General features: G+C 37.1%; 2 protein-coding genes across 5 annotated transcripts in view; one reads left to right on the plus strand and one right to left on the minus strand.

Moving 5' to 3' along the window:
- Positions 1–10,170, plus strand: part of SFRP4 (secreted frizzled related protein 4) — a 14,466-nt gene extending 4,296 nt beyond the window's left edge. The window contains exons 2-6 of the mRNA XM_017860170.1: positions 1,437–1,517; positions 1,612–1,677; positions 3,541–3,739; positions 6,429–6,492; positions 8,441–10,170. Coding sequence (XP_017715659.1) covers positions 1,437–1,517; positions 1,612–1,677; positions 3,541–3,739; positions 6,429–6,492; positions 8,441–8,626 — 596 coding nt within the window. The 3' untranslated portion in view covers positions 8,627–10,170. The remainder of the gene's footprint in view (positions 1–1,436; positions 1,518–1,611; positions 1,678–3,540; positions 3,740–6,428; positions 6,493–8,440) is intronic.
- Positions 10,171–15,721: 5,551 nt separating this feature from the next.
- Positions 15,722–25,710, minus strand: part of NME8 (NME/NM23 family member 8) — a 48,124-nt gene continuing 38,135 nt past the window's right edge. For all 4 annotated transcript variants that reach the window (XM_017860171.1, XM_017860174.1, XM_017860173.1 and 1 more), the window contains 3 exons: positions 21,388–21,532; positions 18,982–19,219; positions 15,722–15,876 (listed from right to left, as the gene is read on the minus strand). In XM_017860171.1, the coding sequence (XP_017715660.1) occupies positions 18,997–19,219; positions 21,388–21,532 (368 nt within the window). In that variant the 3' untranslated portion in view covers positions 15,722–15,876; positions 18,982–18,996. The remainder of the gene's footprint in view (positions 15,877–18,981; positions 19,220–21,387; positions 21,533–25,710) is intronic.

The raw sequence follows: 25,710 nt of genomic DNA on the forward strand, positions 1-25,710 counted from the left end.
AAAAAAAAAAAAAAAAAAAAAAAAAAAAAAAAAAACATTTTGCTTACAAAGGGAGCCTTCGACGATGTTTGCATTTACAGTAGTAACAGAAATGAGAATAGCAGTAAACAGGTGTTGCTAGGTGTCTGAGCAAGTGTTAAGCACATTACACGTTATTCACTCATTTAATGTCCAAAATAATCTCACTAGGCAGGTGCCAATACTCGCTCCATTTAGTGCTACTTCTTAAAAAGTTTTCTTCTGAAAAGCAGTAATGGTCATTGCTTCCCACCAGGAGTGAGATTTGTAATTGCAGTTTCCCTGGAAAATTGTGAGGTCTGTTTCATGGTCGTTGACCCCGAGTCAACTACTGTGGCATTTTAGTTAACCCCATCTCCACTTCCACTTCCTTCTTTTTCCTTTGGTCATTTGATTGTTTTTCTAGGAAGAAGGAGAAGTTTAAATTCACTTCTTGAAATGAAACCTAGGAATATTTTTGCATTATTTTATCCAGGCTTTCTCTGACCCAGGTTACCCCACATTTAAAGAGACTATGATATTGCTGTGCTGGAATCTCTGAACTTATTCCCAGAGCATTGCCCTAAACATGAAGGAGGAGTGGTCAAGTGAATGGGGTAAATGGAAACTCCTCTCTAGTTTAGAGTTTTAGGGGGAAAAAAACATATTTATTGTTTAAATTATATAAATAATAGAGGGTTACGCTTGGTTTTGGTTATATACCTCTGAACTGTTTCTGCACTGCAAGATATGAGGTGGGGATTTGGAAATATTTTGGTTACTTTGATTAATATAAACTGTTAACTTGGAAAATCGACATTTCAATATGACTTTGGGAGAGAGTGATGTGATTTATCCAGTTGGGTTGTATATACCAGTGAGGTTAAATGGATATACATTCACATCAATTTGTGCTTGGATAGGCGAATATTCCCCCAGAGGATCTCTTTCCTAAGCCCTGGATATCACTATGAAAGGAGAAGTCAACAGTCACATGCCGCTTTTGCTGTATAAATACGTATTTTTTTTAGATGGATCCTTGCTGTGTTACCCAGGCTGGAGTGCAATGGCACAATCTCAGCACACTGTAACCTTTGCCTCCCGGGTTCAAGTGATTCTCCTACCTCAGCCTCCCAAGTAGCCAGGATTACAGGTGTCCACCACCTTGCCTGGCAAATGTTTGTATTTTTAGTAGAGACAGGGTTTTGCCATATTGGCCAGGCTGGTCTCAAACTCCTGACCTCAGGTGATCCACCCGTCTCAGCCTCCCAAAGTGCTGGGATTACAGGCGTGAGCCACCTCACTTGGCCCATTTTTACTATTAAGTACTATTCTTTTGTGATACTGTGTTAGTTTATATCTTCAGAGGGCTCCTTATACCAGCTGGGTGAATAGACCAAATCACCAACCACGCCCATGTGGTCCTGTTTGTGTTTCAGATGTTAAGTGGATAGACATCACAGCAGACATGATGGTACAGGAAAGGCCTCTTGATGTTGACTGTAAACGCCTAAGCCCTGGTGAGTTCTTTCTTCTTGGATGTTCCCTCTACTTCTCCTCTCCAGAGTGATTTCTGTACTCTTTCCAACTTTCTGCCTCTTTTGCCTTTTTTAGATCGGTGCAAGTGTAAAAAGGTGAAGCCAACTTTGGCAACATATCTCAGCAAAAACTACAGCTATGGTAAGTCATCTGTTAAAGCCATTGACTTTTGAGACTTGGTTCATTACAAAGCTGGAATCTCAATACGGTTGCTCTCATTAAAGCTAGTCACAAAGTAAACAAAAGGTTGACTATTTTTCTAGTCGATTATGTGAATTCTATTAATATATGGCACAATAACAACTGCAAAATGTCTTGCTTTTCTGGATAAATCAAGTGCAAACAAAGGAAATGATCCAGGTGATAACAATTACATGCATCAGATTAAAAGTTTGACATCTTGATCCTCCTTGTCTTGGTAAGAAGTGCTGATCAGCCTGGATGGCACATCCCACCTGTTCTCTTCCTGAGTTTTTACTGCTGCAGAAAGAATGGGAAAGTGGATCTGATTATCTGAGAGTTGGAGAATTAAGGCCCATAGGCCCAGAGAATTAGGATCTGCCTGCATATCCTTTTACTTGTGAATAGCTACAAATATTTAACATCTTAAAGAAACTGTGAAAAAAATATGTTAATCACAAAATCCTATGGTTACACTATTGAAATAGTTTAAATGCCCTCCTCTCTCTTACTTGAAAGAACCACTCAGCATTTTCTTTCAAGAATAAGTCAGTCATGAAATTTGAAATGTTTTAAGTAATTTTAATTTCACTTTTGTCATCTGAAAGTAATTTTAATTAACATATATTCTTTTCAGTTCAAAAGAAATGTAAAAGGCAGACATTTTAAAACGTCTGTTTGGGCTGGCTACTTTATATTTCATTGCATGTCTTAAATTATTTCTGCTGAAATAACCTAAAGTGGTTTTAGGGAAAATGCTTATTTTGTTTGCTGACTTAGTTTTCATCTTGCAAATTGAAATTTTATATCAGTAAGAAACTTTAGGATATATATCAGACGTGAAAGTAGGAGGATCACAGAAACATAAAAATCTGAAAAAAGTAAGCTCTTACAAAGCTATCAGATTTAAGGATCATATTTAGCCAATATGGGTAATTCAGCAACAACAAAAAGTAGTTTATCTTTTCCTGTAGCTTTTTTTCTTAAAGCCTGCTCTATGTAGATACCATCCTAATCTGATTTACTTAGTCCCTCCTCTGCCAAGATCCGGCCTGAGATACTAATCTGAGTTTCACTGTCATGTTGTTCTCTTGGGTGTTATGGCCTTGGAATGACCTTGATGAAGAAACCATTTTGTAATCAAGTCCTTTGGTGTATTCATAAACTGGCTGCCTGAAATGGAATCCAAGACAGAGCCATATTAGGCTGATTACAACTCTATGGGAGGCAGTAATAACAAGAGACCACAGAAACCAGCATTTAAAACTTGGTCAGAGACAGTGACATTAACAGCCATCTGTAATAACAGCTCTATCTCTGCTCACCATGGGTCTACTTTGTCAGTCTGTGAAATTAAAAGTAGTCCTCAGAGACTCCCTCCACTTCAAAAATGTTATGACTAATAACTATCTCTGTAAAACAGAAGCAGCTGAAGCATCAGATGAGTGATGGAAGAAATGCAAACCTTAAGATGACTTCTGATCTGAAAATATATGATCCTCACTTCGAATCACCACAGGGGAGAATACAAATACTGTGAATTTTTTACTGACCTAAAGGCAGAGAAAGACTAAAACCTGCCTTTCCATTTGCTTTCCCATCTTGCAGTATGCCCCAGAACATTTAAGACAATGTTGACAATATAGGACACCATCCATTTAGCATATGACTGTGTGGGCTTTTTGCCTGCTCTCAGGCCGCTTGGACATAACCATAATTACAGGAGTGATTCTTTAAGAGAGGCTCAGAAGTTGGCATGAATACACCATCCCTAGTTTTTCCCCAAAACCTTCAACAACACTTTCATCTATTTTTAAATTGCAGTTATTCATGCCAAAATAAAAGCTGTGCAGAGGAGTGGCTGCAATGAGGTCACAACGGTGGTGGATGTAAAAGAGATCTTCAAGTCCTCATCACCCATCCCTCGAACTCAAGTCCCTCTCATTACGAATTCTTCTTGCCAGTGTCCACACATCCTGCCCCATCAAGATGTTCTCATCATGTGTTATGAGTGGCGCTCAAGGTAGGCACAAAGAGGCAGAAGGAACTGTCTGCACACTGTTAGAAAAACTTCAATCTCCGTTAGCAGTCATGGTTTAAAAATATAACAAAATATGCCAATGGCTTTTAAAAAAAAATTAGTTTAACAGATGCCTCTGTTTGAATAGCATATATTCTAACTGTCAATTCTTCACAGGATGAAGGAAAAATCAAAATATGAGTATTTGAATAGAGTCTTTAAAAATCCATTTCAGGCGGGCGCGGTTGGTAAGCCGCGTGTAATCCAGGGCCAGCTTTGGAGGCCGAGCGGGTGGATCACGAGTCAGGAGATCGAGATCCTCGCGGCTAACACGGTGAAACCCCGTGCTCTACCTAAAGAATACATGAAGAAAAAAAAAAACAAAAAAAAAAGAAAAAAAAAAATCTAGCCGGCGCTGGGTGCGGGCCACTGGTAGTCGCACGGCTGACTCGGAGGCTGAGGCGGGCGAGGGAAGAATGGCGGATGGACCCGGGAGAGCTTGCGCAGTGAGCCGGAAGGCGCTCACTGCACTCCAGCGGTGGCTGGGCGGCACAGCGAGACTCCGTTCAAAAAAAAAAAAAAAAAAAAAAAAGAAATCCATGGTTCAAGATTCGAGTTAAGTGATTTTCAATTTATAGGCAAGTCAATTATTTTAAGAGAAGAACAATTCTTTTCAAATCATTCAAACAATTTTAGAGTCACAAATACTAAATTCTTAAGGCCACTTTAATAGCTTACAGATCAAGTAAGTAGGCATCTGAGACTATAGTTCCGCATGTTTCCATATAAACACTTTACAATATTTGATAGAGTATTGCACACACACACACGCACACTTTAAGATGATTTCTGAATCGAATATGTGATTCTCAATTCAAACATCACAAGGCAAAGCATAAACAAATATGTATATGCTTCACACACACTCATACACAAAAATTCTAGCTGGGTGTATTTGTCTTCCTGGCCTCTCTTTCCTTCTTCTTATTTATTTATCTATTTATTTATATTTTTGGATATTGGTACATTACTTATAATATAAAGTCAAACTCTTGAGCCCAGCCTCCATGTTGGGCCCTGTAAGTTGATTGCAGTATAGTTCTCCAGCAAAATCACTCAGTTTTACATAACAAGTCATCCCTCCCATTCTCTGCTGTTAATGCTCACCTGTTTCTTCTAGATATAAACTAAGACTATTCTTCTGAAAAGAAACCAAAAACAACTTTGAGAACTAACTTCACTTTTCTGTATTCTATCAGTACTTGGGTGCCCTCCTTGCAACATGGATATCACCGTGTATTCTTGGTTTTAAAGCCAGACTCTGCTTGTATCTTGTCTCCCTAAAGAAGCAATCAGTGATTCTGGACTCATCTCTACCAAGGTGTTTGCATCTGCTGCAGTGCTAGAGATGCAGTTGGGGATACCAGGCTGCTAGTCATTTCATTCTATCTGGAGAGGTGAATGGATTATAATCCATTCCAGTAAAAACATTTTTGGATAATTGGGATTTATGTCCTCACAAATGATTCTAATAAATTGGTAAGGGTATGTAAAGACGATTGTGAAAATAAGAGAGGAAATCTGCTTTATGAGACCTGCAAAACTGGTGTAAAGTTACACTTGTTAAAACCATGCGATGCAATAGTGGATGTAAAGATAAATAAAATGGAGGAAAAACTCTTGAAACAGGTTTTAATGCACTTTATATTATACTATACAATAACTTTCAAATGGATTAAATAGATAAATATTGTAAGAACTTAAAAAAACAGGATAAAATTAGGTGACTAAATATATCTGAAAAGCAAAGTAATTTGTAAACATAAAACTAATGTAAGAAATTACAAGGAAAAATATCAATACACGTATTTGACCGCATAATATTATACACATAAAAATCACAAATAATGATAGAAAAGCATATAAAATTGATAAATATACTTGCAAAAGATATGAAAAAATTGTATTCTTACTAAAGAGTTCATAAAATTAATATTTAAACATCGAGACCACGATATAGAAATATATGTACATAAATTTATATAGAGAAGTTCAAATAGTAATACAAATATAATACAAATAGTAAGTAAACATTTAAAAAATTATCTCCTTGATTCTAAATCCAAATAAAAACAAGATTCCATTTTCACCTAATGCTTAATGTTAATGAATTGGATAAAAGTGCAACCATTTTGAAAACAACTTGGCACTATGCATTGAAAATCTTTTTAAAAAATACATACCCTTTGACTCAGTTATTCTATTTTAAAAATCTGTCCTAAGAAAATAAGCCAGTGCACACTACTGTATACAGGGTTATCCAATGCAACACTGGTAATCATAGCTAAGCAAAAGGGAATTCAGCAATAAAAAAATGCTGGATATATTATGGATATCCATATTTATAATATTACATTATTAACATTATATTTTTTAATTATTCTAATTACATCAGAAAATTTAGATCATAAAATGACAAAAGGAAATTTACAGATCATCTAAATACACGATGTGGTCTAATAACTGTAATAAATATTGTTACAAGTAGGAATGAAAGGAAACACCAATAAAATTAAATGGTGGATATGTGGATTATGGGGTAAAGGGTTGTTGAATAATTTTTTTAAATTTTCTGTAATTTTAGCTTTTACTTTTGTAACAAAATCTGCTTACTAAGGTAATTTGTTTTCAGGATGATGCTTCTTGAAAATTGCTTAGTTGAAAAATGGAGAGATCAGCTTAGTAAAAGATCCATAGTAAGTATCATGAACGACACTGTGAAGATGGATGTAAGTGCACATAAAAGATTTCTTTAGAATTGGGGAATTCTTCCCATTGTCTCATCTCCAAGCTCTCATAAGAGCCAGCAATAACAACAGTATGTGTCTTTTGAATAGGCTGTTAAGAGTGTAGCTATTCTCACTCAGAATTTTTACCAGGAATCTGTCATTCAACTTCAAAGGTTGTGAAGTTGTGTTTAATACTAATGTACTGGTTATTTCCAAGTTAAATGAGCCTTTTGTTTCTTTATTACATGTAATTGTTTTAGTGAACCATGAGATCCTTGAGCAGACTTAATATCCATTGAGACTAAATCTGACATATATTTGGAAGGGTGGAAATATCTGATAATAAAACTTACCCTATCACTATACATAGCAGAATCTTTTCCTATATTTATAATAACTTAAGACTTTTGTCAAAATCATACACAAAAGTAATTGTTTTGCAGTCAAATCTAGGATTTTGTGGTAACATCATAGAAATATTGGTAATTCAGTTAGAGGAGTTAAATAATTTTTTGCCCAGAAATATGAAATTACAACCCAATCTAAAGACATCAGGTAATTGGTTTGAAATTTTTAAAGCTTCCCTTCTCTGCAAAATATGTCCATATTCATTAAGAAGAATTTATGTTTACAGGTTCACAAAACATATTGCTACTACCTGTACTCTCTTAGTTTGCACCAATGAAAAGTCCCGGGCAAGAGGAAAGTATATATTAACAATGACTTATGGAGAATGTAGTTAGAACACAGCCTCCCCTAGTCAGTGTACTTCTGAATAAGAGAACCAAACACTATTGTGTTAAGTCAGATCTACAACTCATGAGCTGCTCAGAAGCATGCTTAGTTCTATTAGACAGGAAATTCTAGCAGGATTGGTTATCTGGTTTCCAGGACTACAGTAGATTAGAAGCATCAATACAGAAGGCAAACAGACCGTGAGAACCTGAGCTTGCTGAGGAAAGCTTTCAATAATCAGAGCTGTGGGACCATTCACTTTTGCAGCATATTTTCCAATAAACTTCAGTAGGAATTTGAAAATATCACCACATGATAGCAACATACTGTAATGAGTTTATTAGTTTAGAATAGACTAGAATTGTGTCGTAGCACAGTGGGGACAATGTTTTTCTTTTCATTGCATTCCTACTGCCTAGGATAATACCCAGCTGATGACTGTGGTCAAACTTTTGGCTGAATGAAATAGACTCTAACCAAGCAGGGACATATGTGTTAATATAAAGCAATGACAATTCAATCGGACTCACTTTTTTGTTGTTCCTTACTTGAGCTATTTAAAGAATAAATTTTTTGCTATCAGAGAGACTTGATTTTTCAGAATGGCTCATTTCCCAATGATTCTGGATAGCTAGCACGTTAGCGGATGACTAGGTGTAGAAGGGGCCTCTGTCTTCCTTTGGATGTGGGAGAATGAAGTGAACAAACCCCTGACTTCCTAGTGACATGGGGTAAACTAATGCTAGTAGCCATGAAATAAGAGCCTTTTTAGAAGACTCTGCACTGTAGGAATGTTGCATTATGGGGCTAGTGGTCAAAAGTGCATGGGTGAGGGCCTCTGGCTCTGGAGTCAGAGTGGGTGAATTTGAATCCTGACTCTGACATTTACTAGCTCTGTGGCCTGCAAATAACCTCTTTGTGCTTGTTTCCTGCCCCTGTCAATGGCGCTTATTTAGAAGGACTGTTGTTTCAATGAAATTAATGCACGTGAAAACTTCATCACACACTGAGCACTTTCCGAGTCACCTGGTACCTGATAAGGGCTTGACATAGGGTAGCTATTACAATTGTTACCGTCATTAGCATATTACAGTGAAAAACTTGCCTTAATTTTGATATTAGCTGAGCACCATAAAGGGATGAGATAATTTAACAGTCATGTTTACAAATTGCCTTTCAGCAGTGGGAAGAGAGGCTGCGGGAACAGCGGAGAACAATTCAGGACAAGAAGAAAACAGCTGGGCGCACCAGTCGTAGTAATCCCCCCAAACCAAAGGGAAAGCCTCCTGCTCCCAAACCAGCCAGCCCCAAGAAGAACATTAAAACTAGGAGTGCCCAGAAGAAAACAAACCCGAAAAAAGTGTGAGCTAACTAGTTTCCAAAACGGAGACTTCCGACTTCCTTACAGGATGAGGCTGGGCATTGCCTGGGACAGCCTATGCAAGGCCATGTGCCCCTTGCCCTAACAACTCACTGCAGTGCTCTTCATAGACACATCTTGCAGCATTTTTCTTAATGCTATGCTTCAGTTTTTCTTTGTAAGCCATCACAAGCCATAGTGGTAGGTTTGCCCTTTGGTACAGAAGGTGAGTTAAAGTTGGTGGAAAAGGCTTACTGCATTGCATTCAGAGTAACCTGTGTGCATACTCTAGGAGAGTAGGGGAAATAATGCTTGTTACAATTTGACCTAATATGTGCATTGTAAAATAAATGCCATATTTCAAACAAAACATGTAAGTTTTTACAGTATGTTTTATTACCGTTTGGTATCTGTTGTTACAATGTTAGTGATGTTTTAAAATGAGATCGAAAATCTAATGCTTCTAAGAAGGAATGGTAGTGGAATGAATGTCTAAAAGATCTTTATGTGTTTGTGGTCTGCAGAAGGATTTTGTGATGAAAGGGGATTTTTTGAAAATCTAGAGAAGTAGCATATGGAAAATTATAATGTGTCTTTTTTACAATGACTTTTCAGCTCTGTTTTAGCTAGAAACTCTAAAACAAAAGTAATAATAAAGAAAATAAATAAAAAGGAGAGGCAGACAATGTCTGGATTCCTGTTTTTTGGTTACCTGATTTCATGATCATGATGCTTCTTGTCAACACCCTCTTAAGCAGCACCAGAAACAGTGAGTTTGTACGATTAGGAGTTAGGTACTAATTAGTTGGCTAATGCTCAAGTATTTTATACCCACAACAAGAGAGGTACGTCACTCATCTCACTTCCCAGGACATCCACCCTGAGAATAATTTGACAAGTATAAAAATGGCCTTCATGTGAGTGCCAAAAATTTGTTTTCTTCACTTAAATATTTTCTTTGCCTAAATACATGTGAGAGGAGTTAAATATAAATATACAGAGAGGAAAGTTGAGGTTCCATCTCTGAAATGAGAATTACTTGACAGTTGGGATACTTTAATCAGAAAAGAAGAACTTATCTTGCAGTATTTTATCAACAAATTTCATAATTGTGGACAATTGGAGGCATTTATTTAAAAAAACAATTTTATTGGCCTTTTGCTAACACAATAGGCATGTATTCTCTATAAGGCATTCAATAAATGCACAACGCCCAAAGGAAATAAAGCCCTATCTAATCCTACTCTCCACTACACAGAGGTAATCACTATTAGTATTTTGGCATATTTTTCTCCAGGTGTTTCTTATGCACTTATAAAACGATTTGAATAAATAAAACTAGGAGCCTGCTATACATGTGTTTCATAACCTGCCTCCTTTGCTTGGCCCTTTAGTGAGATATGTTTTCATGTCAAGAAAGCAGATACCACCTCATTTCTAACAGTTGTGTTACATTCCATAGTATGCATTACTCAACAAACTGTTGTGCTATTGGATACTTAGGTAGGTTTCTTCACTGACCATACTGAATAAACATCTCAATAGTCAAATGTCTGTGTGTATCCTTCATTAGTACCTTGGGATACGTTTGTTTAAATAGCATTTTCGGGCCTAGGAGTATGCTCAGCAAGGAAAGTTCTTGATCTTGTCAATTACGCCCCAGAATGCTTGGAACATCGGTGGATGCAAATGCTCATTAAGTGTATGGTGTATGGAAACCCTCGCTGAGATTGTTTCTCCTTCTCCATATTTATCATAAATTTAAAGTTGTAACTGGTGGCCACCTTGGACAAAACTCCTCCCTTCATCTGTGAACCATCAGCTGACAACATTCTCAGCACTTCCTATACTCCTGGCCACTGGGAAATAGTGATTTGAGCCCCTCAAAGTATATAAATAAATGAATGGATGGATAGATGATTGATAGATAGACAGATAGAAAGATAGATGGATGGATGGATGGATGGATAGATAGATAGATAGATAGATAGATAGATAGATAGATAGATTTCTTAACTGCCAGAAAAGCCTATGCAACCTCCTCTATTTTTTAACAATTAAACTTGATAATGTAACTGGTTAACTATAGGAACTGAAGAATTACAGTATAGCAGAACTGCTAATAGATGCTCTCTGTCTAGCCTCCTTTTAAGATACATGAGAACTTACATAAATAGCCTTAATTCTTACTTTTCAGCTCTAAACCAATGCAGTCTGATCACACTTTTGGTTTCTCTCCTTGGATACCGATATGATTGCTTATTGCATTCTTACAACAAAACCTTGGATACCTATAAGATTGTCTATCGCATTCTTACAACAAACCCCCTAGTAGCTTGAGGGTGTTTCTGGTTGGGGTAACCAGTTCCTGAGTAAAAAAGAAGAGCACGTTTTTACTGCAAGGATGTACCTGTTATTATTACCAATTCAAAAAGCAAAAATAGTTATTTGGAATCATGGAATGAAAAGGTTGACTAAGACCTCAGAAGTCATAACCTCGCTTGTTGGAGAAAGGTTGTGTAAGTTTTTCTGACTTCTTGCACATAGCTAGAGACCAATTCGGGCCTTCAAATTTCCTGAATTTTGATTTACCAGTCCAAAGTCCACTGATTTTTTGGTAACATAAATCTAGGCTGCTAGAGGGACTACTTATTTATCACCATAGAAAGCAACAGGATAACAAATTTCTGCTTCTTGTTATAGTCTAATTTATGCTAATACTGACCATATTTCCTAACGGAAAATACTTTTGAAAAGCAGTTTACACTGAAAGATGTATTACGTCATAGGGAGAGGCATGCCAACCAACAATATATCAGTAATTAACTGATATTATTAGCCATAATATCAGTTAATTGTCAACTGTGTGATTTAACTGATAAGGAAGCATGCCATGTTCTCCAGATGAATGAAGTACCCAAGATAGAGTAACTGCTTTAATTTAAAGCACCCCAAAGAAGATGCTGAACCCTAGGATAGCAATGGAATATCCCCACTTATTATTCAAACAACAGAGATAAGCAAAAAAAAAAAAAAAAAAAAAAAAAAAAAAAAAAAAAAAAAAAAAGACCCAAAATGTCAAAGTAGCTACTCAAAATGTCAAAATTAGCATTTTGGTGTCAATCCTCTGCGTCTTTCTTTCTGTTTTGTTATATGAACTTAATAAGGCAGCATGAAAATTGCTCCACGTAAAGAATGCAACAGTAGGTTTATATTGGACGGTTGCATAGCTTGGATGTATCAGAGTCTATTTTACCAATAATTTGTGAAAATGGACTTTTAAATGTGGTTCTCAAGTCATGCCAGGGTAAGATAGGTGTTTGTGACACAAATAACTTTCCTGCATTATTGAATACTAAAGACCATAAAAAATGTTGCCAGAAGAGAGTGCAAGGCATAGGCTGGGGGCAGTGGCTCACACCTGTAGTCCCAGCACTTTGGGAGGCTGAGGCGGGCAGATTACAAGGTCAGGAGATCGAGACTATCCTGGCTAACATGGTAAAACCCTGTCTCTATCAAAAATACAAAAACTTAGGTGTGGTGGCGGGCGCCTGTAGTCCCAGCTACTCTGGAGGTTGAGGCAAGAGAATCTCTTGAACCAGGGAGGCAGAGGTTGCAGTGAGCCAAGATCACGCCATTGTACTCCAGCCTGGGTAACAGAGTGAGACTCCGTCTCAAAAAAAAAAAAAAAAGAGTGCAAGGCATAAATGTTTTCTGTACTTTAATGAGCATGTGTTACTTTTATAATTATCAGATACTACAAAAATATTATCACAGAGGGATATATAGAATGTAGTTTGGTTTAAAGACATTTAGACATGCTAATTTGAGAACTATTCCCTTGATCATACGTGTTTTCATCTGGGTTCTCAGAGAAGCAAATGCCAAAACAGAATTAAATGTGCAAAATGCCTGTGAGAGAGAATGAGGAGGGATCTGAGTAGGGCTGAGAGAGTTGTCAGAACACAATGAATGTCCACCCTGAGTGAAGGAGAGAGGGAAGAGAGAAGAAAGGTTGGGTAGAAGCATTCCAGACTGCTGCAAAGTCTAAAGAAGGTTTGGCAAGGTTATCTGGAAGTCTGGAGTCAGTCATCTGTCAAAGGAGTCCCCCTTCTCCCAGAGATAGCTCTAAGTACCCTGTTGTGCTCAGTCACTGACTGGGAGCAACCCATCGGTAGTGTGGTCTTGCTGCAAAGGTGACAGTGAATTTCCGGGTGCAGAGCTAGAACCCTTATCATTATGACCTCTGCAATTGGAGGTCGTGATTCACATTCTCATGCTCAGCACACTATGACAATCATAAAAATATTAACATTTGATCACTACACTTTTCCAGCAAAATCTATAAACTAGCGTCAAGCAACAGAATGTCTCTGTCAATTTCTGTAACCAGCAGCCATACACTATTCAATCCCTAAGCCTTGGGCTTTTGTCTTTATGCTTTTTCATGTCTTTTTCTTTTCAAATTTATTGAAAAAACAATATGTTGATCACCACTACAGATCTTACAGTATTTATTTGCTTTGCTACCTGAGAGAAATTTCTATCTACTGGGATGCAAGAAAATATTTTTAAAGAGGTAATTAATGGCAAGAACAAAGCCATGGTGTGTAATTTTGCCTTTACAGCATAAGTCTAATATATTTAGTTGTGATATTTGTATGAGAACAATTTTATAACTAAAACATGCAACTGCAGTATCTCAGTGAGAACAATTTATAATGGCTACTATGGCTCACTTTAATGACATATTATGAAAAGGGAAAACAGTTAAACTGTTTATTAACAATTAAATTCAGCTAACAGAGCAGGCTTATAATCAGAGGACTATTCCTAAATCTCATAAAATTATAAGAACTTGAATAATATAACCAGGTGCAAAGAACTGAAGTTAAGCAAAAAAATAGTATTAAGAGTAAAATGTCACCATGGTTTCAAAATAAATCTAAAATAATGTTGTTGATTCAAACTGATGGACTTTTAAAATTCACTAACATTTTAATAATAATTCTAACCATTTAAAATATTTATTATGTCATTGAAATATTTCAGCAGCTGAAAAATTAGGCAGACAATTGCTGAGTCATCTTTCTTCTTTTTTGAAAAGCATAAAATGTCTGGCTTTGGAGGTCATCCAAAGTAGCTTCCAATGGTTGAGCAGGTTCAGACACAGTTCAGATAGGCGTCAGTGTCAGGAATCCCTTTCAGTGTCCAGAAAGGGCACCAAGACAGTTCAGCTAGAGGGCCGCAAATAGAGGACAACATATTTTACAAAATCTGTCCATCTTCCACAGGGCATCCAAGGAAGGTACTGAGGAGCATTAGGCTCAAATCAAGAATGCTTTGGGTGTCCTGTCATGGAACTGGACTGGATGGACTGGGTGTAGACATCAGAGAGACTCTGGCTTTAGGGTTAAGGTGCACAACTGAGCCAGTACTAGAGAATGGGGACTGTTCTGTCTGGGGGAAGTCACGTAGACACTGACCTCATGCCAGCGAAGTCATCCTCATGTATTTGGTTGATGGGATAGAGGTGCTTTCAGCACAGATGTCCCATTGTCTACTTACTAAGCCCGTCCCTGAATTTGGACCCACATCCCCACACTCCTGGGTATCTCAGCAGCTGACAGTTCTCAGCCCCAAGCTCCAACTTTTCCCACTGATTTTTCAGGTCATACTTGCCTTAGCCACAGTGGTCCAGGTCATGCTTTTACCACCTAAAGTCCAGCCAAAATTCAACACCAGCCCGTTTGGCAGAAGCCCTGGTGACTTTCTAGCCTTTTAAAATCTTTCTCCCCTGGGGCAAGAAGATATTTGCAAGTACTGCTAACCCCAGTCCTTACACGCCTACCTCTTGCTATTGTGATCCAACTACTAAACACAATCCCCTCTAGACCAAGACGAACTCAACTTAAAGCTTAGTTGGATAGATCTCTTTAGACATTGATTATTAGATTTCTGGCTACTTCAGTTAGAAAGAAATGGCCTTTCTCTATATCTTGTGTATGAAATCTTTGTACAGCTTTAGTCACATATACACACAACTGAGTGTAGCTTGCCATCTGCTGGTGAAATACAGTATCACTTTTAAGAGCGTTTTGTCTTGTTTTGTTTTTTTCCCAATGCATTTGAAGGTCTGGATCATTCTTGAGGTAATAGCAGTGTGCCACTCAGCACAATCATAATATGGATATCCAAATACCATTAGGCCATGGAAAGCATCAGATAATAACACTCAACCTGCAGGAGCAGGGAAGGTGAAGGAAGTGAGGAAAGTGAAGATACTGACTGTACTTATTTCTCTGCACAATCTAAAGGAAGCCGATAATTGATTTGCCTTATTTTTTAATGCATTCTGAGAAAGATTGAGAAATATCCTTACTGATAACTCCCATGTATGTAATTCGATTTTGTATAATTTAACACAGTTCACAGGCATGCTTCTCAAACATTATGTTGGAATATGAAAGTACTGCAGTCAGTAATCTGTTACTAATGTAGAGGGATCAAAGCTTGTGAGTGTCTTATTTTTATTAATATTAGAGTTAAGAAATTAGATTGAAAACTTAATCATTCAGCAACATTATTCTCACTCATTTGCAATCTAATATTTCCCCTGAGTGGAATGAAAAGGAGGGTGTCACGGCTAACATGCTGGGAACCACATATTACTCTGGCTATGGGCTTAAGAGCATGCCACTGCAGAAAACATCATTCAGAGTACATCGTGAGAGAGGAAAATAAACAAAAGAAAACAAAATTGGTTTATTACCTTCTTGCATTTTCTTACCCTCAGGGAGTTAGGTACACTGCCTGGACTGTTGGACTGTACTACAGTTTGCAAACGATATAAATCTACATGTCACCCTTTCCTCATTTTCTGCAAGAAAATTTAGAGTCAAAACTTTGACCAATTTTAAATATATATTAGGCAGTGTGCATTTGTATTTAACTCCACTCCTTGCTTTATTTGATCTCTCCTACTCTCTTCTTCCCCACATTCCATGTTCCTCCCTCAATTATCTTGTTGTATATTGTGTGCATTTATATACCTTAAATCTTTTCTGGAAGATCGGGTAAAAATAAACATTAAGATTTGTTTGGGGAATATATTTTTATTGTTATTATGCATAGCCATTCATTTTGTATCTTGAGATGAGTTTTCCTCCAAAGCATGTTTTCTTATTATTCCTCCCAGGAAGCTGTGCCAAATGGTTACATATTGATGTGAACTTATGTATTATCTTCTCAAAGTTCTAGGAAAAGAAAGAATGCACTTAATAAAATAAATGACAGTGCTATACGCTAATCTTTCAGCAGTTATCAGTTTCCATATTGAAGTGTTGCACACAAATCACAGAACTGGAAGATGGGCCTTAACTTTTACCTATAGACAGTCTGACTGAGCAAGTAAGTAGTCATCAAACATTTACAGAGCGGTGAGTTAATGAACAAACATTTGTGACAGGGTTAAAAATATTAACTTGTGAGTAAGCTTTCTACCCAGCCCATTCAAGGATTAAGAATTGCTGGTTAAACCAAAGGTTAGGAAGAGAATAGGAAGGGGCTGAGAAAAATATCAGGACTTATTGTGCAGCTTCTTCTGAACATGATGAATAGGCTGGAGTGTAAAGGTGGGGGTTGTGGGGTGGCCTGGGGCAGCAGCTGGGGGTTCAGCAGGACTCTCAGGTCAGAGATGCCCAAGAAAGAGTTTAGGGAGTTTTGTTATTGTTATACTTTGTTTGAAACAAAATTTCCTTTATTTACTATCTGTTTAAGAACTTTGTTAAAGGCTTACTTTTTTCTCTTCAACTTTATTTTAAGTTCAGGGGTACGTCTACAGGATGTGCAGGTTTGTTACATTGTCTACAGGATGTGCAGGTTTGTTACATTGGTAAACGCGTGCCATGGTAGTTTGCTGCATAGATCATCCCATCACCTAGGTGTTAAGCCCAGCATCCATTAGCTATTCCTCCTGATGCTCTCCCTCCAGCCCCCACCGACAGGCTCTAGTGTGTGTTGTTCCCACCACGTATCCATGTGTTCTCATCATTCAGCTCCTACTTATAAGTGAGAACATGCGGTGTTTGGTTTTCTGTTCCTGCATTAGTTTGCTGAGGATAATGGCTTCCAACTCCAACCATGTCCCTGCAAAGGACATGATCTCATTCCCTTTTACGGCTGCGTAGTATTCCATGCCATGTACGTACTAATTTTCTTTACCCAGTCTATCATTGATGGGCATTTAGACTGATTTCATATATTTTTTATTGTAAATAGTTCTGCCATGAATATACGTGTGCATGTATCTTTATAATAGAAGGATTTATATTCCTTTGGGTATACATCCAGTAATGGGATTGCTGGGTCAAATGGTATTTCTGGTTCCAGGTCTTCAAGAAATCAGGACACTGTCTTCCACAATGGTTGAACTAATTTACACTCCCACCATAAAGGCTTACTTTTAATTAAAGCTTTCGATGTTAGGATTACATGCATTTTCTTTTAAAAATGTAATACTAACTTAATTTTGTATCATTTTGGGGCAGGGGTTGAAGAGTTCTCTTGCAAGAGCTTTTGTGCTTATCTGAAATAATTCTTCCTTACTTCACTATTTTTGTTACTATTTTTTTATCGTGGCAATATGTCAGGGGTGTGTGTATCAAATTTGCCATTGCAACCATTTAAGTGTACAAATCAATGGTATTAATGACATTTACATGGTTTGCAAACATCACCACAAACAATTTCCAAAATATTTTGTCAACTTAAAAAAGACCCATTAAGCAATAACTTACAATTTCACCCTTCCTTCAGCCTCAAGCTATAATTTACTTTTTCTCTCTATAATTGCTTATTCTAGGTACCTCATATAAGTGGTAACATACGATATGTGTTCTTCTGTGTCTAACATTTCATTTAGCAAAATTTTTTTGAGATTCATCCATGTTGCAGTATGCATCAATACTTTATTCCTTTTAATAGCTCAATAATGTTCCATTGTATCTTTATACCACACTTTGTTCATTGTTCTGTTAATGGACACTTGGTTGATTTCTTCCTTTTGGCTATTGTGAATCATTTTTCTATAAACATTACTGTACAAGTATATGTTTGAGTCCCTGTTTTCAGTTCTCTTGGGAATACACCTAAGAATATAATTGATAGGTTAAATAATGATTCTATGTTTAACCTTTTAAGAAACTGCCAAACAATTATCCAGAAGATGCACCATTTTATATTCCTACCAACCCAAGGTGACTGTGGGTTTTTCAATCACTGTACACTGTACAATCATTGTACACTGTACACTGAAACTTTGGCCATTCAGGCAATTACTAAAAAGTCAGGAATAATAGATGCTGGTGAGGCTGTGGAGAAATAGTAACACTTTTACACTGTTGGTGGGAATGTAAATTAGTTCAATCATTGTGGAAGACAGTATAGTGATTCCTCAAGGATCTAGAACCAGAGACACCATTTGACCCAGCAATTTCATTACTGGGTATATACCCAAAGGAATATAAATCATTCTACTATGAAGACACATGCACACGTATGTTTATTGCAGCAATATTTACACTAGCAAAGACATGGAACCAACCCAAATACCCATCAGCGATAGACTGGATAAAGAAAATTTGGTACATGAAATACTATGCAGCCATCAAAAGGATCATGTCCTTTTCAGGGACATGGATGAAACTGGAAGTCACCATCCTCAGCAAACTAACACCAGAACAGAAAACCAAACACTACATGTTCTCACTCGTAAGTGGGAGTTGAACATTGAGAACACATGGACACAGAGAGAGGAACAACATATAGCCTGGCCTGTTGCGGGGTGGGGAACGAGGGGAAGGATCTTAGAGGATGGGTCAGTAGGTGCAGGAAACCACCATGGCACACATATACCTATGTAACAAACCTGCAAATTTTTTTTTAGAACAAATAAACATAAAAAGAAAGAAATTTTGGCCATTCAAAGCAGAGAAGTGGAAAGGAGTTGAGTAGAGGGACTGCATGAGGCTTTTCATGTCATGGTAGATGACACCACAGCTCAAGACCAAGGTGTGCAAACCAATGGGTGCGTTGCTTGCCCTGTTGTCTCCATCCCTGCAGCCTGGATGCAGCATCCTCCGCCTGGTTACAAGCAACCAGAATCCCCAAGGTCATCAGCATCTACAAGGCTCAGGTTTGGGGCTGTGCAGCTACTATGCAATAGAACAGTGTGTCTCACAGGAAATAAAGTTTGATTCAGGAATTTGGGAAAAGCTCTTCTCTTTTTAGGACAGGTTTGTCCTAGCCTCAATCACTGCAACAAGCAAATAAAATAAAATAATAATTAAACAGGTACGTACTTCACAGTATATACTTTAGTTTTCCTCAGGATTCTCAAAGAGTCTATTAGCAACTTCTTTTGCTTCATAGGCATTAGATGCTCCGTGGACAACGTTTTTCAACTTACTTATTCCAAACCGGGCTCGGATGGAGTCAGGGGAAAGTACCTTTGCTTCTTCTGGGTCTGTTGGACCCATCAATCGTCTCCATTCGGCAACGGCATTCCACTTGGTCAGCATCATGACCACAGATGGACCTCTGCAAAGAACGGTGCTTTCAGAAGACCCAGCCTACTGAAAACTGTTGACACTGCAAACAAGGCTAAAGACAGAACACTGCACCCTGGGCCAGGGAGCTCCTCTTTATTCTTTGTCCTTATCAGTGCAATCATATACTTCCGTTTTTTCATTTCTCCCTCTTCTAATAGGTTTATATGCTAGGTGAGTGCTGTAATTTCATTCTAGAGAATATTTGTCAATGAAGTCTTATTACTTTGCTACTATGAGGTCTGTAAATAGAGACATTGTCATGGATTCAGGACTTGTTGCTTTATGGTTGTCCTGCAGCCTCTGACCCCTTCAGGGATTGCCTCCAGTTCAGACAGCCACCTTGCTCAGGCCACCCTCAATGCCAGGATGGCCTACCTTCAAGTAACTGAGTGATATGACCGTACAACAGCCTGGTCATCTCAGCCAACACTGGACAACTTTGATAGACCAATCTAGCTGTGGTTAGCAGAGGCTGTTGTCCGGCCTGCACTACATCTTGACTTGCCCTCATCCCCATCCTGCTTCTCTGCCCTCTCTTCTTCGTCGCATCCTTATTCAATAGCCTGAATAAGAAACTCTTCCAGTTTCCCAGAAAATGCGACCTGCAACAAGTACAAAAGGTAGTTTTCTAAGCTTTCATGGTGCAGTCCTAGGCTTCTGCTTACTATTTATATCTAAATAGCACATATATTCCATTAGGTTTTGTTAACTTTATAAATTCTGCCTTCCTAAACTCATTGACAAATGGTCAAGAATGGAAAAAAGGGAAAATGTGCAATTAAAGAGATTTCTTATACGTATTTTATACACATGTGTGTGTGTGCATGTGTGTGTATATGTACAGTCATGTACCTCTTAATAATGGAGATACATTCTGAGAAATGTGACATTAGGTTATTTCATTGTAGTGCAAACATCATAGAATATACTTACAGAAACCTAGATAGAATAGCCTCTTACACACCTAGGCTATCTGGTTTAGCCTATGGCTCCTGGGCTATAAACCCGTATAGCATGTTACTATACTGAATACTGTAGGCAACTGTAACACAGTGTTATTTGTGTATCTAAACATATATGAACAGAAATGGTAATGTATTGCATTACAATGATCATGATGTCACTAAGGCAATAGGAATTTTTCAGCTCTATTATAATATTATGGGACCACTGCTGTACATGTAATTCATTATTGACTGAAATACTGAACTGCAAAGCATGACTGTATAGAAAATTTTTGATGTTTAATATATATAAAATAGAAAAGACGTTTAACTCATAGTAAATCGATAATGATGTTCACATAATTATGAACTCTGTGTAAATGATAGTTTTGGAAAGCAGCAGTTAAAAGCAGAGACTCCCTGGGTTCAGGACCCAGTGAAACATGAGTTTTGTGACCGTGGACAACTTCTAGCCCTGGGCCTCTGTTCTCTCAAAATCGAAGTGGAAATTCTAGTAAAACTACTTCATAGAGTTGTTATTATAAGAGTCAAATGAAATAAAGTGTGTACAGCTCATCACAAGGCCTGGAATTAAGGAAACAATAAATGTTAGCCTTTAATTTCTATGCAGTGGTTATAAAAGTATGTGTTGTCAGGAACAGATGTATCATGTAGAAAAAAGTTTTAAAGGAGTGTATTTCTTATCATAAGATTTATGTTATTATGTACACATAGTTTGACAAGGTATCAACACATGTAAAAAAAGATGTGAATAATCATAGCTAGCATTTATCGAGTGTTTAGTATCTGTCATGCACTGTTCTAGGTACTTTCAACACATCAGTTATGTAGCCCTCCCAACAAGCCTATTAGATACATACTATTATTATCCCCAGATAAGGAAACTCAGGCAACAATTAAGTATGTTGGCAAAGCAGGGGTTTGAACTGAGCCAGCCTCTATATATCTAATGCGAAGACCTAGAGAAACTAGAAGGAAGGAAGGGGGCAAGGAGAGATGAGAGGAGGGAGAGAAAGGAAGACAGGGAGAGAGGTAAGGAAATAGAAAAAAGATGAACCGTGAATGTTAGCAGAATGTCTTTTCATGAATGAGATTAGATGAAATGTTTCAATTAATTTTTGCATTTTTCAAAGTTTCTGTAATGAACATTTACCACTTCTATAATGCAAATAATTGTGTATCAGAAACTTACTCAGATAACATTTCCAATAAATCTTTATAAAAGTCTTTTCCTGTTATTTTTGGATAAATGTTCTCTATTTGCTCAGGAGTTAGGAACATTTTCTTCACCTGTGTCAGATCAAATCCAGCCTCCTTAATCATATTTAGGATCTTCTCTAGGAAAAACAGACATGTGATAATACTGCAGATTGCTTCACTTTTCCTCCATATTCAAGTAGACTGAAATAACTAAGGAAAACGATAATTTAACTTGCATATTGTGGTTTAACATGGCAAAACTCTGCTAAACTAAATTAAAATTCCAAAGCACCAAATTGACATTCAGAACTTTAGTATGTTAATGTAGATTTTCTAGTCTCTGAGGATCACCTTTCCAGAAACCACCTGAAACACCTAGTAGACCACAAGCGTAGAAGGGGAAGGGACCTGCTCTCATGCTAAGGATAAAGATGTATTTTCACCTTCATGCTACAAATGCCAAGGAATTTCTTGCTAGATATGGATTGAAGGATAAAGCCAATCTGAACTCTTCTGCCTGAAGAATCAGAGTACCTTAAGGGAATTAAACAAAGCAAATGTCAAAATCTCACCAGCAGCCTAAGTTTTGAGGGCTACATTCTAGAGACACAGGTGAACCAACTGAGAAACTGGGAGTTTTCTGGTAAAACAGCCTCTTCTTTGCTCTGGATCAAAAACACAAAGAGTGTTCTGGGAGCTAAAGGCAATATGATTATAACCAACAGACAGCCTGGAGAAGGCTGGACTTCTCCTGCTGGAAGGGAGGTGGCCAGGATCTGCCCTAAGACAGGCACTGCAGAAATGAAAGGGAAGAAAATGTAAACCTTTCCTCAGAGACTAATTGTCTCAACAGAGAGAAAGGCCTATAAAGATATCATGAGAAAGTGATCATTATTATAGAGTAATATATAAGGTCCCCAGAACCACAGGTGAGAAAACATTTAACTTTCTCTGGAGAAGTCAGGGATGACTTCACAGAGACACTGACTTTTGTGTTAAGCATGGAAAAAATAAGGTGTGATCACCAAGTGGACAAGTAGGGAAAGTACATTGCAGGCAGAGTGAGTAATGTATGCCAAGTGCAGAGGGCAGGAAGAAGTGACTGGTTGAAAATATACTGGAGATGAAGTTGGCCAAGTAAGTAGAAGAACGATTATCAATAATTATGCCCTGTGAAGAAATCTGGACTTTCCTCTAAAAACAACAAGGGACATTTAAAGCATTCTAAGCAATAACATATTCAGATCTGTGCTCTAAAATGATAATTTCCTTTGCACCATGAAGAATGAATTAGGGTAGGAGTGGGTGATTGTGGCATTGCAAGCAAGGTATTTGAAGACTAATGCAGTTTTTGGAAATCAATACTTCCTGGTAAAAGGAGGCACCTTGGAAAAGAAAAGTCTCTTTACAGTTCTTTTTTTCTTTTTTTTTCTTTTTTTTTTAATACTTGTTAATTCTAGGGTACATGTGCACAACATTGCAGGTTTGTTATGTATGTATACATGGCCATGTCTGGTGTGCTGCACCCATTAACTCATCATTTACATTAGGAATATTTCTTAATGCTATCCCTCCCCACTCCCCCCACCCCACGACATGTCCCAGTGTGTGATGTTCCCCTTCCTCTGTCCAAGTGTTCTCATTGTTCAATTCCCACCTATGAGTGAGAACACGTGGTGTTGTTTGGTTTTCTGTCCTTGTGACAGTTTGCTGAGAATGATGGTTTCCAGCTTCATCCATGTCCCTACAAAGGACATGAACTCATCATTTTTCACGGCTGCATGGTATTCCATGGTGTATATGTGCCACATTTTCTTAATCCAGTCTATCATTGATGGACATTTGGGTTGGTTCCAAGTCTTGGCTATTGTGAATAGTGCTGCAATAAACATACATGTGCATGTGTCTTTATTGTAGCATGATTTATAATTCTTTGGGTATATACCCAGTAATGTTCTTAGATAAAGACAGCAACTGGCTCAGGTTAACATTCAAGATGAACAGAGAGTACTGTAGGTAGTGAGAAAGATTCACCCTCTGCAAAGGCCCTACCTATCAAGAAACTACCTAATTATATTAATACAAAACCAAGAGAAAATCTGACCTGAGAAATGAAATGAGCTAACCCAAACCTTATTTAATCTTTACTGAACCATTAAAAAAGATAAAATTAAAATTACTTTTAAAATTACTATTTAAAAAATGTCTTCCCCTGCTAAAGAAATAAATAAAAGAAAGAGAAGGAAGAAGGAAGAGAGGGAGGAAGAAAGAAAGCCAGCAGAAGGATGATAAATACCCCCCAAACTGTAACACGACACCCTAATGTGAATTAAGCAGTTTGAACATTAAAAAAATCATAAATCAGAACTTCAAACTCAAAACTAGAAATGACCAAGCAATAAGTAGATGTGAAATAAAAGCTGCACTCACGAAAGACAAAGATAAAATAACAGAAATAAACTAGGTGTCTAATGTAACTTAAAATACAGAGAAGGACATAGATAACAGAAGTGAAAACAGCCAAGTAAGGGATAGCAAAATAAAGAAAGAGAAGTCAGTAGGAAAAGTGATAGATACAGAAGTTAGGCAAAGATAAGCATGTCTACACGTGTGTGTATGTAGGTGTGGGTGTGTACATATCTGTGCATATATACAATTAAATACTATACATTACTACATTTATTTAAGAAATTTGACTTCATCTTACCAAAAGAGAATATTTTTAACTAAAAATTGGGTAAGTCAATCTAAACACTCAGAAACTTCAAAAGAATCCCCTGTTAGTTCCAGTTGGTGAAATCCCTAAAGAAAAAAACAAAAGAACCACGGAACAGAACTAATATTTAAAACTATAAGGCAGGAAAACCATCTTGAAATAAGAGAGGATAAGAATCTAGACAGTAAAAAAGACTAACATGTATCTGGAAAAATAAACCGAGAGAGGTCAAATCTCAGACATATGTTAGTAAAACTACTAGCTTTGAGAAACAAACAAAAATTAATCCCTTCTTCTGGGAAAACACCATATTACTTACAGTGAAACAAAAGTCAATATGGCACCAGGCTTCTTGAAAGAAATGCAGGAAACAAGAATAGAGATACCCTGTCAAGAAACTCTAAGAAACAAATGTGAGCCTAGGATTATTTTTATCCAGCATATATGTAAATAATATGTTTTCTAACAAAGTACATTTAACATTTAACACAAGTTCAAAAAATAGGAGAATAGCTCAAGAAAAGAGAAAGATTGAGTACCTAATTGTCACAAAGGTATTAGGATATCATTTAAAGCAGAGAAAACAAATATCCATCCCACACTTTTTATTGTTGCTGTGTTTTGTTTTAGGCTTTTAGCAGCCTGAAGTCATGGTTTTTAGTTTCCGTCTCTAGTGATAACCAGAAAAGAAAGATGAGGAACAGGCTTTACTGGCCCGATCAGAAACAGAAACTGAGAACCCATGACTATATTCTTTCCCTTGGACAATCCTGGTAGATATTACAATAAAAATAGTTTCCAGAACAAATAAATTTCTCAAACACAAAAGAAAATGTAAAAGATCACACAGAGAAGAACATCAGTAAATGAAAAAATAACATGTAAAGTAAATATAACTTAAAATAATAAGATGTTTGAAACTAAACATAGTATTAACATAAAATAAACATGTGAATTTATCTCACCTACTAAATTTTATTCCCTGTAAGACCTAAAACAATAAAACTACTAGAAGAAAATATAGGTGAAATGTTTCATAGCATTGGTCTTGGCAGTGATTTTTTTAATAAGACCTCAAAAGCACAGGCAACAAAAGCAAAACTAGACAAATGGTATTATATCAAACTAAATTCTACATAGTGAAGAAAAAGATCAACAGAGTGAAGAGACAACCTACAGAATTCAAGAAAATATTTTCAAGCTATGCATCTGACCAAGGGTTAATATACAGCATATATAAGGAACTCAGCTCAATAGCAAACAAACAAAAGCCAGAAAAATGGATTCTGATTTAAAAATGGGTGAAAACCTGAATGGACATTTCTCAGAAGAAATCTGTTGGACATACAATGACTAACAGATATATGAAAAAAGGCTCAACATCTCTTAAAACATTAAAAATAGAACTACCATATATGATCCAGCAATCCCTCTATGGGTATATATTCAAAGGAAATAAAATCAGTGCGTTGAAGAAATATCTGTACTCACATGTTTACTGCAGCATTATTCACAATAGCCAAGATTTGTAAACAACCTAAGTGTTCATTGACTGATGAATGGATAACGAAAGTGTGATACATATACATAATGGAATAT

Source organism: Rhinopithecus bieti, unplaced genomic scaffold (assembly GCF_001698545.2).
Source record: "Rhinopithecus bieti isolate Rb0 unplaced genomic scaffold, ASM169854v2 scaffold_51732, whole genome shotgun sequence".
NCBI classification, from domain to species: domain Eukaryota; kingdom Metazoa; phylum Chordata; class Mammalia; order Primates; family Cercopithecidae; genus Rhinopithecus; species Rhinopithecus bieti.